The sequence below is a fragment of the Platichthys flesus genome, chromosome 4, assembly GCF_949316205.1.
Source record: "Platichthys flesus chromosome 4, fPlaFle2.1, whole genome shotgun sequence".
Lineage (NCBI taxonomy): Eukaryota > Metazoa > Chordata > Actinopteri > Pleuronectiformes > Pleuronectidae > Platichthys > Platichthys flesus.
This window is the reverse complement of record NC_084948.1, coordinates 17123342-17136884: the sequence shown is the minus strand read 5'-3', so window position 1 is coordinate 17136884 and position 13543 is coordinate 17123342. Positions and strand designations below refer to the sequence as shown.

Genomic DNA, 13543 nt, shown 5'->3' with positions numbered 1-13543 from the left:
TGGTAAGAGAGACCAAACCAGAGCATACAAATTACTCACTTTGAGATGTATCAATACGTTCCCTTCTGTCATAACGCATTAATGCTTAAACTGATAGAAATCTGCTTCAGCAAAGTGACTATCGGCAATCAATACCCTGCGTTTCCGGTTGACTGCAGTGTCGGCCAGCACAGGGCACGCTGCGTCCATGCTCACAACACGCCGGAGCGTTTCTGAACAGGCCACCTCCAAACAGACGGGATCGATAAATCACCATTGCTCATATCTGAATTTATTATCAAACGTCTTAGTCATCGGCAACTTTTGAATCAGAACTCACCAATCCATCAGCAGCAGGGTTATTCTGGGTTTTTCCACACAGAGACAAAAAAGTGATGTTCATAACTCCTCTGTGATCACATGTCGACGTTTGATGACACGACAAGATTTACACTAGGGGGAGACAAAGTCCCTCCATTGATGGACAAGTTTTGTGTTGTCCAGATTAATGATCCATGATTTGATTTAATAACGAAAAACAGGGTTAGGGTTAACACTTATGGTCATTCTCAGGCAACAACTGTGGGCAACATCACAATTAACAGACAACAAGCTGGGGGGGGGGATTTATGCTGCAAAGTAGAGAGTGCTTTTTACAGTGAGCTTGATTTGATTAGTAATTCCCATTTCGGTGCAAAGGAAACAGTGTTCGTAGTCACATCCCGTCTGTGTTGCCGGCATGACGTGAATTAAAATGCGTGCCGGAGCATTGTGACAGTTGGGCCTGCGTGGCAGTTTAATTGAAATGTATTTTAGTTAAATGTGGGCCACAAATTACTGGGTCGCCTCCTCAGGGAGCAACAGTGCGACTATGGAGAGGGAAGGGGAGAGACAGCGGAAGGCAGAGGGAGAAGGAGGAGGCGTGGGGAGGTGGGGGGGGGGGATTGGAATTGCACTTTCACAATGCATCTCAAAGCCATAATGCCGTATTGTTGAAAGGTTTATGGGATGTGTTGCACAATCAATAACCAATTTATGTGCACTTGATAGATGGATAAAGGTTTCACGTTTAACGTTACTTATTTTCCATTCACATAATATGCCTGACCTTGGTCGGCTTGTGGAGGCATCTCTTCTGTTCCGGGATAGTCTATCAAGCCTCTTCCTCTCGGAGCAAAGCATGCTGGGTGACAGTGGCTTACTCGTTATAATTTTTTGTGCATAGTAATAAAAAACACTCCATTTCTAATGGCTGTGCAGAATACAGCGTGTCTCAGCTTCTGCACAGTAATGTCCTCACCGTGCAGCCTGCCGTGCTACAGGCATGCCTATGTTGCCATAACAACAGCTGCTGCTATATCTGTCACTGTTGTGGGTCACGGCAAACTGAAAGAGCAACATACATCACATGTCTCCCTATAACTGCCAGTCTTTCCCCACATCCTTCCTCTCCACTCCCACGTTTGCCTTTTTTACCTCCATGACCTTTTCTGGCCTCGCTCATGCGGACCGGCTGTGATCGCTGTGAATTAAACTCACCGCTGCACCGGGCCTGAAGCTCAGCTCCGTGAAGACTGGCAATTAAAACACACAAAAAAGTCTATATCAAGCCTGAAGAAAATTCCTCCTGGTGGCTCCTACACCGGCACTGTTAATGAGAGCTGGAACACAAGAGAGCTGCTCACCCTGGTTGGTTTAGAGTCCACATCTTCCCTTTCAGCGCCGCGAGAAGATGAGAACCTATAGCATGCAGGCAGCCAATACTCAATGTTGCAGGGTTTTTTTTCTTTGAACGTCCTGGTAATGGTGTCTATGTGGACTCCATGTGCAATTTCTACTGATCGCTGCAATTACACTGCAACGAGACGTTTTCGGATGGACAAAGACAGGAGCTTCAGTCGTGGATGATGGAATGCATTGTGTTTAATAGTTCAAAAGCAGCTCACCCGCACAGGAGATGTTGAATCTGTTATAGACAACAAACAGCACTGAATGACTGAATCACTACATATATACAGTTCTACAGTTTTCACACTATAGAAATAGGCACACACTGATTCTCGATAGCGATATTACTACATGGGCAACACTCAAAGCCCAGGAGAGTGCAGCTTGGAGTAACGGTCGACCCACTGAACGTAACTTGGATGTTACATGGATTAAGGATTTGCCACGGAGGAGAGTATAGGAGAGACCTCTAGCTGAACTCAGATGAAATAGTGTGACTTGATATGGTTCTACTACTTATAAATGTTTCCAGTACACAAAACGGTAAATGCACATCCAGTCAGTATAAAATCGATGCAATCCATCCTTAAAAAGACAGTAAAAAGATATCGGCCGGTATAAATACAGCTGTGACCCAAAACTCTCAGCATGGTCTATAAAATTGTAATAAAAGGAAATGAACCAATGAAACAACACAGAGTCAGTATAACAGCAGTGGGACAGATTCTTGCCTCAGATTGTATCTATATATATATACATAGGTTGTAATCACATAGGCAACACTCACTACTAAGAGAATGTGTAGTAACTCTCAATAAAGCATGGTTGGTATTTTTTCAGATTTTAAGTGCAGGCAATGACATTTTTTTTTTTGACACTGCTGCGTTTATGGTCTCTGATCCCTACATGAGGGAAAACAAGAACAATAAAAGGTGAGAGGAAAAGGTGGTGAAAATTCGGAGCACTTGAACATCTTTTGAATGGCTCTCCACAAGACACAGCGGATACACAGGGGAGGTCGTTGGGTTTGATTCCCACGGCTTTCTGCGCGTGAAGACACCTTCATACAGGCACAGACTGGGTCGAGCCTGTTGGTCGGCTGGTCAGTACCTGAAAAGAGCAGAGAACATGTTCCCTCTTAATCCACACGGAATGATGTACATGCTAAATAGCCAGTGTTGTCTGTGTATTATATTAAACGATAAACAAATTCCACATCATCCAATTAACAGAGGATTATGATGAGTCAGGATTCCTATTTTATAAACAGGCAAATGTCATACAGGTAAGATTTAAATTCAGCTTTGCTAAGCAGAGCAGCACAAGAAGAGACTGTTAAACGTTTTTATATGTATCTTAAATATCATATCATAATAACTGTTTACTTGAAGTACTTCAAATTACACCATTTTCATCATGAGACATAAATTATTTATTTAAAATGGGTAATCATTGATAATGGGAGAGGTTACATTCATGAGTGCAAATGGAGGACGGAAATGGAAGGAATGACAGCAGCTTTTGAAGAGAACGCACAATATGAGACAGAGAAGGTGCTGAAGCGAAAGGACTCCCCCAGAGAGCTTTGACAATTATGACACAAGATCAAAAAGTACAAACGATGAGTTGGAAGAGGGCGGAATGGTTTCACTGGCCGGGACCAGGCTGAGAAAAGAGTCACATGTATAAAATACCGTGTCACTGACAACCGACTTTTATTCGGAAACAGGATTGGCCGCATTGTCTTTCTGCTCAGAGGGAACGGCTAGGTAGTTTGTCCTGCGGGCAGATCAGTAGAAAAACAGAGGAGAGTCTAAGAACTGGTTGGGATCACTCTGGTCACCTGACGCCACAGATTAGAGCTGGTCGAGGTTTGAACAACACTTCCTGTTTTGGGGGCGGTGATGCTTTTATATCCACTCCAATACATAGACGTTTATTAAAAAGGATAAAACCATGGACTATAAAAAAAAAAATAGATGAGTGAAGCCTAATCATCTTGAACACCCCCCTGGTCATAAAGCTTTTTTTTTTCTCAACTATGGTTTTTGTCATTGTAAGAAGGTATTATCACAGTAGTTTGGTTTCAATTGGTTATCTGATGCTCCAAAAAATGGGGTGGAACTTCATGATTGACAGCTGAGACTGATTTGTGATTGGCCAAGCGTGGGTGGTCACTCCACAATCACTACTGCACGCTGACTTTGGCTCTAAATTAAGTGAATTGTTGTACAATTGGAAGAAGTGGAGACATGTCATCCATCTTTATAAACAGTCTATTGATAAAACCATCGCTGTAGTGTGACTAGTGGAGATCTACTTGCAGCTGCACATCAGAGGACATGACACCGTGCAGTATATACCAGTAGTTTTTCATATTGTTAAAAAACCATAGTGCTTTCTAAATATACTTTTCATTCATGTTAAGAAACAGTAACAGTAGACGAAGCAAAACACATCAGACTTAAAATAATTTTGTGACTCTGTCAGCAAATTTTAAAATCCAGCCTCATTTTGTCGCTCTGACAAATTATTACTGTTGCTGCTACGTTCCACCTTTTCCCACAGTAGCAAGACAAATACAGTCTGGGCCACTTATGCATCACGGAATGTAACCTCACAATGTTCTAGATGTGGTATAATCCATTAAGCCCAGGTAAGTAAGAAGTTGACCACAGAGCAGCCTCTCTGAGTGGGTATAGCTCCTCACTGACTGATGCATTGTTGTCCTACAGGTCAATAATGGCTGCGAGGCGCCCACAACACATCAAGTCTTTCAGTTGCAGGAAATGAAGTTTACGGACTGATACACATTCGATCACTTGATGCTTAACTTAATGGGCCGCCCTGATCTGCACATGGATCAATAAACTTTACCTAAATGCTGAGGGTGAAGTGGAATTTAATCTCCGCCTTAGAAAAACATTAGTCGACAGCAGCCTAATAGCCTGAAAGTGCCATTAAAAGTTACACACAAGTGTACATTTCATTCCATGATCATTATTGACCGACTTCAGCTTTTACATTCAACAAAAAGCATAGATACATATTCTAGGTTGTGCAGTTCTATGTCTGTCGTTATGTTATTATATGTTATTATCTATAAAAGTGCAGTTATCTAACATATTATATATATTTATATTTATAAATGTCAAAACTAATTATTCAGCTGTTAAAATAATGGCAGCTTTAGTGTTAATCAAATTCAATGGTTTCTGAGGACACAGTTGTGTTACAGTTTTACCGGTTTGTATTGACATTGAACATTTATTTGTTATTTTTGAAGAATTAGTTTTGAATTATGTCGGTTGTCCTCCTGGGAATTTTGTGGGAAATGCTGGTTCCCCTGGTAAAAACACAACAAACAGAAACCCCTTACTACTGCAGAGTATCTTAAGGTTGTTGTGCTTTGTTGTGTAGCATCCAGCCCAATGTAGAATTACCATTCTGAACGCATAGACAGTATTAGAAATGCCTTGTTAGGGGCTTCATGTGTCACTGCAGGAGACGGACTTGGAACCAGGATTAATTGTTTGCGAAGCCACAATGTCTCCATCAGCACATGTGCAGTGTGGTATCAGTGATTGTTCTGTTAGGGGACACCAATTGCCTGTGCAAAAGATGTCAACCTGGATCGGCCTGGTCACACCACGACAATCCGGTGGGAGCTGACTATACAGATGCCCTCGGGTGTTTGTCAGCCCCGTTTGCTGAGGGAGCTGCAAATCTACCACTGATGTAAAAAGGTTTGTTTTGAAACAAGAGCAGTCAGCAGTGCAGAGGATTATTCAGGCCTGTCAGAAGGTCTGAGTAAAAAGAAAGATAACTGTTCCAGGAGGGTTACAAACCGATATGGTGTAGACTCAATTACCCCAGTGTCTGTCTTCCTGTTTCCTCTGCCTGCCTGACTCTTCTCCTCTTCCTCTCTGTCCTGCTCTATTCTCGGTGGCCCTCCTAAATCTGTCTTGCCGACATGTTTCTGAGATTTTAAATGACCATTTTGTAATAACCAGAATTTCAAGCATTGGAAAGGAAACACTCTCAGTTCATCGACCCACAACTTTTTTCCTGCGTTTTTGAGAAAAGAGAAACTTGCGTGTACACTTGCATTGTGCCAAACACGGTTCTGCTTTTGGGACACAGTTTTCAATTGGCCGACTCAAACTTATCTGCGATTGAGATTGTTTGCACGCCGCTGTTGGAGACTCACCCTGGGTCCTCCGCCTGCTCATCAGATTTGGAGATCTTCCTGTAGCAGTAGACCATTTCTACCAGCAGCCACAGGGTCAGGCACACCAGCAGCACATACATCATGATCTCAGAGTAGAGCGCCGCGGCGTTGTTAGTGGCTGTGGAGAGCAAACAGCAATCAACATGTATTATTCAATATGCATCCCTCCTCTGGGTTTTTTGCTTTTGTTGATGTTGAATGGAGAAGGGGAGAATTATTTATTCATGGGTTTAAGGAGGTCATGCTAATCATGGTCATTTATGTGCAACACTGCTGACCCAAGATAAACTCAGTCACAACAATTATTTCTACATCATTTTGCTGAATGGAAAGTCCAACTCAATATAAAGTGTTTACTATGCAGATGAACTTCAAGTCATGTTTTCTGGGTGAACTGTTTTGTCATATTTAAAAAATGATGTACAAACTTGGTTGCATACACAACATTATGACCATACCTGTGTTAAAACAATCGAAGAGCCTATACTGACTTAAAGGTGCCTTGTGGAGTTTCTTTGTGGATCAACTAAAGTTAGGTTTATGTTCAGTGTTTCTTACCAGCATGTACTAAAACGGCAGAGTCAACTTTACATCCGTCTATACTCACGAGTAGTCTGGTTCTCTACCGTCTCTGCTGCTGCATTGCTACATATTTGATGTTGTTGTGCTAACAGCTGTCAATCAGCGGAGAAGCATGAAACTGCTCGTACACATGTATCCATGCATATACATACACATGTATATCCTTTTCCACTTGTTAAAACACTGCTCGATAGCACGACTACTACTAAAACTCCACAAAGGACCTTTAAATATGAAATAAGAGGAATATGCAAGGTCACAGTGGTTCTCAGGGCACAGCTGTTAAATTTACATATAAAACACCTCATGTTTTAGGTCATATTCTGATTTCATGTGTAGATAAGGGTAATAACATTCCAACTAATTCATTAAGTTTTATTATTGCATTTGTTTAAACTTTCAGTTTTTTTTCAGTCCATCTTAAAGCACTTCTCATAAGCCTGCTGAAGCTGTTCCGCTGGCTGCAAACCGTCCTCCTGCTCATTCTTTTCAACAAGCTTCCAAGTAGTCGGGGGGGCAATTTACAGTCCTCGTTCTGTGCAACTATTCCAAAGTTAGGTTGAAGTGAAGCTCCAGCAGCCAGGAGCTCATTAAACCGAAATGACAAACACACCAAAGTTAAAACAGTATAAAACACCCTGCTTAGACAGTGTGTGAATAACAGAAATAGGAATCTACACACAGAAAATGAATGACATTTTACACAGAAAGAGGACTATGGATTTCTCTCCATGCCCAGCATGAACAGGAGAAATGATTACAGCACTGTTTACAATCCCATTCGGAAAACAGAACCTGTGCTTTAATACATTTAATTGTCATGTCATTACGAGCCACCGTGAACCACCCTACCGTAGAGTGTGGACCAAATACCACAGAGCCTGCTGACCAGACGGCTGACAGCCTCCACTGATTTGATTCTGCAGCCTCTGCAAATAGACCCTATTACTGTAATATAATCCCTTAGATGGGAAAAGCAAAGATATGTTTGTGGTGAAGAAATCCATTTTACTTCTATGGGCCACATTACCGTAACATGATTCCCAGGCCATAATGTACAATACACTGGCTGTAAAGGCTCTGTGAAATTTGATGCCACTGTTGTATGAGATGTAGAAGTAGAGGCTTTTATTTAGAGTAAGTATTAAAGGAATCAAAGAGTTGTACATTTTATAGACTTTGGAAGGATCCAAAGAAGCTTGTTTTTTTCCTCTAAATATGAAAGATTTGTGTACGCCTCTGATAATAAACTACCTCTTGCAAGCAGATCAAGATGTTACATAAAGAAATGGGAAGAGTTAAGCTGCTCCAAATATACACGTTGTATTGTATATTCAATCACGATGGAATGTGACACATTCAGCAAGCCAAGCATTCAGGAAGCAGAATACATTACCCCTCTGAATAGATAGCAAAGAAGCTGGTTTGAATTAACCCCTTCACTGACAACAGAAGAAAGTGCTGATGGACAATGAGGCAGACAAAATAAAAACACACAATTATTTCCACGTCATCGCGGAGGGGAGGAGGAGAGTGGGGTTGTTAGTGGCTGTTTTCACAGAGTCAGCGGTTAGCTGGAAGTATAGGATAAGAATGCAAAGAACCATTTAAGGCATTCTGATGAACGCATCATGCCACATCGCAGGTGGGGCAGCACAGAGAGAACACCAGGTACACAGGGTAGTGTTTCCATTATTAGAGATTTTGATGAATACATCTGTCTCTCTAGATTATACTGCGTGCAGCTGTATCCCTCACTCTGTGTTAATGTGTGCAAAACTGCAATGGACTTATCGGGTATTATGTCCTGCATCAGCAAAACACGCTCTTATCCATGATTCTTGTATTTGTTTTAATTAACCATTTGATGTGCTGTATACATCTGCTGATTCCGAATGTCTCGTGTTCCCAGGTCGCTTTTGAAAATCGAAACGAGACCCCCTGTTTGTATAAAAATTACATGAAACTAAATACTTCCGTTCTGTTGATGTTGTAAAGCAGGAAAAATATTTTGCACAGACTGACACTGTGTAAACACGGACTCCTGTGGAGACGCTGCTGGGCCACCACTGGCTTTATGAGAGATCAATATGAATTATACATTTCCTTTGGGGCATCCATCTATCAAAAAAAATAACGCTACTTTCTTTGTCAATTGCAAAAGCATCTTTCACAACACTTGAAGTGTCAGATCGGAGCTGAGGTGTGCTCTCTGCTCGACTGTCGGTCTATTTCTGGTAACCTCACCGGTGGCATGCCACTGCCTGTGAAGCACTTAGCGCTTAGAGGTCTGAACAACTGTGTGTGCTGCTCTGTAATATCCCTGCTTAAGTGATTGGTGTCATCACGGTCCCTGAACACTGGGCTGTGCTGACACGGAAACCAAGCATTTGATCAAACCTCGGCACAGAATAACAGTGACGAAAGTGGAGAGAAATGAGCCACACCTTTCTCTTTCACCTTCAGCGAGATGTTCTTCATGAAGTTCGACGGGGGGGTGAAGTCCTTGAACTCGCGCATCACGTGGCACTCATAGAGACCACTGTCATTGAAGGTGACATTATGGATTTGAATGGAGACCTCTTGAAAGTCGACGCTCCCATTCCAGGTAAGACGGCCCTTAAATGGTCCGTCCCGTGCTGATAGCATGTGTTTATCATACTTGTATATCTAGGACAGAGGGAAAACAAGCAGGCATGCATAAAGTATACACACAGTTGATGCTCTTTATGGTATGAACACTCACACATACATGTTGTACCCTGAGCAATAATGTCAAGGCCACTTACATGAGTTTTTGGGAGGTCTCTTTCATTCGTTGGCATGAAGTACCAATCCACATGTGTCTTTGATTTGACCTCCTCCCTCTTCATACAGAAGATGCAGGTCAACAGCATGGATTTCCCCAGGACAGCTTCTGTCTCCGAGGGGACATCCACACATACTGGTTGGCCTAGTTGGACTGGAGGAGCATAGACGTGTCACACACATTTAGTTCAGTTACAATGTGTGTGTTTAAAGTCCCTATCCACTCGGAAATGTGTTTTCCTAGTTGTATCTTCACTTGGATGTGTTTTTTATTTCAAATCATTTTGTAGATAAGCCATTAAAGAAATAACTAATTTAAATCAGGGTGTTTATAAGTCCTAAAACATGTCTGGATCGGAATTTCAGTATATATATATATATTCAGTATAAGTATAAACCATATACAGCAGCAGTTTTCTTTGTACATCAAGAGCAGTGATGTAAAAGTGGAAAAAGATGAAGCTTTAATTCATCCTGTCCAAATCACTAACTGTGCATCCCGTGTGAACATTGTGTCTGCCTTTTTTCGGTTTTATTCTGAAAAACCATAACTTAAAATGTCTATGTTGTGAGGTTTACTTCCTGTCCGTGTCTTATTAGTAATCTCATCAAGTCCCAGTTCACCTAAACCCTTGGGTCAGTGTTAATTTCGTTGACGAAAACTATAACGAAAAATATTTGTTAACGATCTTTTTTCCATGACGAAGACGAGACGAAGACGTAACGAAAACAGATCTTTGAAAATAAAAACTATGACTATATCTATTTTAAATTTCGTTGAAGAGACGAGACGAAAATGTTGGTGGTTGACTAAGTCACAATAATTTTTAAAACATCATCGTATCAGGCCGTCATGAAGTATCTGCTCTCCCTTTTTGTTTTTTAACATTTAAAACTAAATATATATTTTTAAGCTATTAGGCTGCAGCTATATGTTTTTAATGTGGCTATTAAATGTGACTAAAACTAGACTAAAATGGAATTCATTTCCGTTGACGAAAACTAGACTAAAACTAAGAAGGATAAAAATGACTAAATGTGACTAAAACTAATTTGCATTTTCATCAAAAGACTAAGACTAAGACTAAATCAAAAATAGCTGCCAAAATTAACACTGCCTTGTGTTTCCACTCTTCAATTGCTAGATTGACATGTTTTCAATCGCGCACTTTACATCTTCTCTGGACTTTAAATGTCTGACCTGCTCCTTATTTGGATTGGTTTCCTTATTCGGACTGCGCTCTGTGCTATACCAATGCAGTTTTATACATTTATTTTATTGTGATTCGACTTTGGGTCCGTCCTCTGTATCTGCTTTCCGTCTTTACCACTGTGACACGCTTTTCATCTGTAAGATGGCCCAGTCTTTCTTATCAGCTCCTGCAGGTTGAACACATCGTTCCAAACCTCAGCAGGCGTTGAAAAGACATCAATTGAAGTATACAGCCCCGTGAACGCTGGAGAGACTTGACTCACAACACTGACAACAAATCCAACTCAACCAGGCCATTAAGCACCAATGATGACCTGTGCCCATTTGTATCAGCTGGTGGAGGGTGGAGGAAATGGAGGGACTGAGTGTTGAATGGAGGAAGTGTGGGTTTTGTAGGAGGAGGACAACAAGGCATAGTGGGCCAGAATTGATTGATACATCGCTTAAATGCATTCAGAGGCAGAATAATTCGAGGGAGGCCGAGGATTATAAACAGGGATGGATTTCATGTGAAGTGAGGCAGTTAGCTCAGCCATCACAACACATGGATGACTTTGTGCGACTGTTGCAACGTTGGGCCCAGTGCTCTTACATAATGACCCACAGTCGCCCCCGGGGCGGACAGTGACAACATTGATTCCATCTCATCTTCCTGTCCCCCCCCCCCCCCCTTCCCTTTACTGAGGGCCAATGCAAACACACAGAATGAGGGCAGAGAAATATGGAGATAGAAAGAGAGAGATTTGGAAGGAATCAGAGAAAGGGAGAAAGAACGAGGAGGAGATTAACCTTGGTGTCCCCTGTTCACTGGTTTCACTTAAAAGCTGTTAACAAGGCCCATCTGTGTTTGTAAGTAACACTGAAATGGGCCATGCAGCCTTCGCAATGTCAAACTAACAATAACTGCAATAAAAATGTTCCATCTGTGCAATTTCAATTTCATATATCTGCAATATTGTTACACTCCTGTCTACGCTGAACATATGACTCTGCATTCTTTATAGTTCCTTGTGTTTGTACTGTTTCTTTTATGTCTTTATTACTTTAACAGCGTTTGTATTTCACCCTCAACTTTTTTCTGCTGTAACCAGAAGCAGATCGTGGATTTTTCTAAATCAGGGGCCATAGAGGGGGACACATTTTAAACAGAGGGGGGCCAACTATATGCCCAACATCCATGCCTGATTCAGTGAGCTGCACATTTAAGTCATTCCTTGATTACTGTTGAACCTATCCGTGTAAAATAAAAAATCAATTAATTGGGTCCGGAATTTCTCTGGAGTTTACCTTTCACCTGAACGATGCAGCAGGAGATTCTCCACTCAGACGTGTTCACAACAACAGAGAACTCTCCGGAACTTTAAGGTAACAGGTGGAGCAGCAGGCAGCAGGTAGAGGCAGAACATAAAGTATTAGCTTTGGAGATCACATGTTTTTGTTTACATGACCAGCGTCGGCCCTTATTACCAGAAGTTCTAGGCAATTTTGTTGGTGTCTTCTACATGTGTGGCTCTACTTTTTCATCCTGTGAGTTGTGTGTCTGTCACAGGTTAGAAACATTAACATGCCTACGCAGTGAATCATCTGGAGAATCTCCTGCAGTGCTCTCACGGTGACTCACTGTGACACAACCCAGAGTTTTTACTTGAGGGCTGGTAGGAAAAACTCTGTAGAGTGTCTGGAGCCTGGTACTCGGATATTTGAATTTTCACATGCAGCCCGACCGGATAACGTCAGATTATCCAGAGTTCAGTGCGCGTTTGAAAACAAGGCCTGAGAGGACAAGGGCATATCGGGAGGGCCAATCATATTTTAGATGGAGCAAGTGCCCCCCTGGGCTCTATCTCTGGATCCAGCCCTGGCTGTAACAAGGGAAATCTAGCCATAGTGGGACTATTAAAGCACTATCTTATCTTAAACTATTTTCAACATCTCTCTTACAGTCATACTTACCAACTAAAAGCAAAAGTACCGAAGTGATCAGCTGAACTCTGGGTTGAGTTACCATATTAAGCTGCTGGTGCACACAGGTCCTTTCTGGGGCTCTCTGGTTCTTTTGGTGGAAGTTTTCAGGATTTGATTTCAGAACCACGGACAGCGCCTCTCCTCGGCAGATGCGCGCGGGTGGGAAAATCCAAACAACGAAAAAACTGGGATGTCAAAGTAGAACGTGTAAAAAAAGAATAACGCAACAGTGAATTTCAGTCCTCCGACCAGCACCCGGCTCGCATTTCATCATCCACCGAGAAACAACTAAACTCCATTGTTCCCTCCACTCGGTGAAATAAACAAGTCCGTGGTGATGCAACAGCTCCTTCGCCCACAGGTGCTGTCATTCAGTTCGGGTCCATGCGCGCGCACACACACACACACAAACACACACACACAAACTCACAGACACACGAGAGGCGAGATGATGAAGATGATGATGAAGAACAGGAACCTGTGGATTCTCGAAAGACGATGCAGTCGTGTTCACTCACAGAGCAGCAGGAACCCTGATGTTGCTTCTCCCCCGCTCACAGAATTGCACCATAGACAGTCTGGAGTCTGTTTCCTGCATTAAAGATGACTGATGACTTCTCTCCCAGCCGAGGATCCCTGCCGTTGTTTTTCCAGGCACAGGCGCGCGGGCTGCGATGCGCATGCGCGAGTCACTCCCTCTGATTCCACTCTGACCACATCACTGTCGTTAGGCCCGAGCAGCATCATCATCATCATGCGTTTCATTTGCTTGTTCAGGATAATGAGCTAAGCAAACACCACACAGCGTCTTATTACAAACACATGTGCAGGGGGCTAATGCAAACCAGGGTCTTTTAAGGTTATTCCATCAAGAATAACAACAAGCCGTCTTTGAGATGTGTTGCATGTTTTCCACATCAGCACTTCAGTTATTTATAAAAGTCTTTGCTGTGTCCTCTTAGGAAAAACTATTTAAAAAATCGGTGCAGGAGATAAAGTGCTTCAGTCTGGCTGCAGGAATAAAGGCATGCGGTACA

At 42.2% G+C, this 13543-nt stretch overlaps 1 protein-coding gene across 3 annotated transcripts; it reads right to left on the bottom strand.

Moving 5' to 3' along the window:
* Positions 1–1884: 1884 nt before the first annotated feature.
* On the bottom strand, positions 1885–13535 carry scn3b (sodium channel, voltage-gated, type III, beta). 3 transcript variants are annotated; one of them, XM_062386605.1, is made up of 6 exons: positions 12495–13535; positions 9310–9482; positions 8968–9190; positions 5918–6056; positions 3402–3486; positions 1885–2817 (listed from the first exon to the last, which is right to left on the bottom strand). In XM_062386605.1, exons 1-5 carry the CDS (start codon positions 12547–12549, stop codon positions 3423–3425), a joined length of 654 nt encoding a protein of 217 aa, XP_062242589.1. In that variant the 5' UTR covers positions 12550–13535; the 3' UTR covers positions 1885–2817; positions 3402–3422. The 3 variants fall into 3 exon arrangements, with proteins under 3 accessions (XP_062242589.1, XP_062242591.1, XP_062242590.1); XM_062386607.1 differs by having other exon boundaries at positions 13025–13532; XM_062386606.1 differs by lacking the exon at positions 3402–3486 and having other exon boundaries at positions 12495–13524.
* Between the last annotated feature and the right edge of the window lie 8 nt (positions 13536–13543).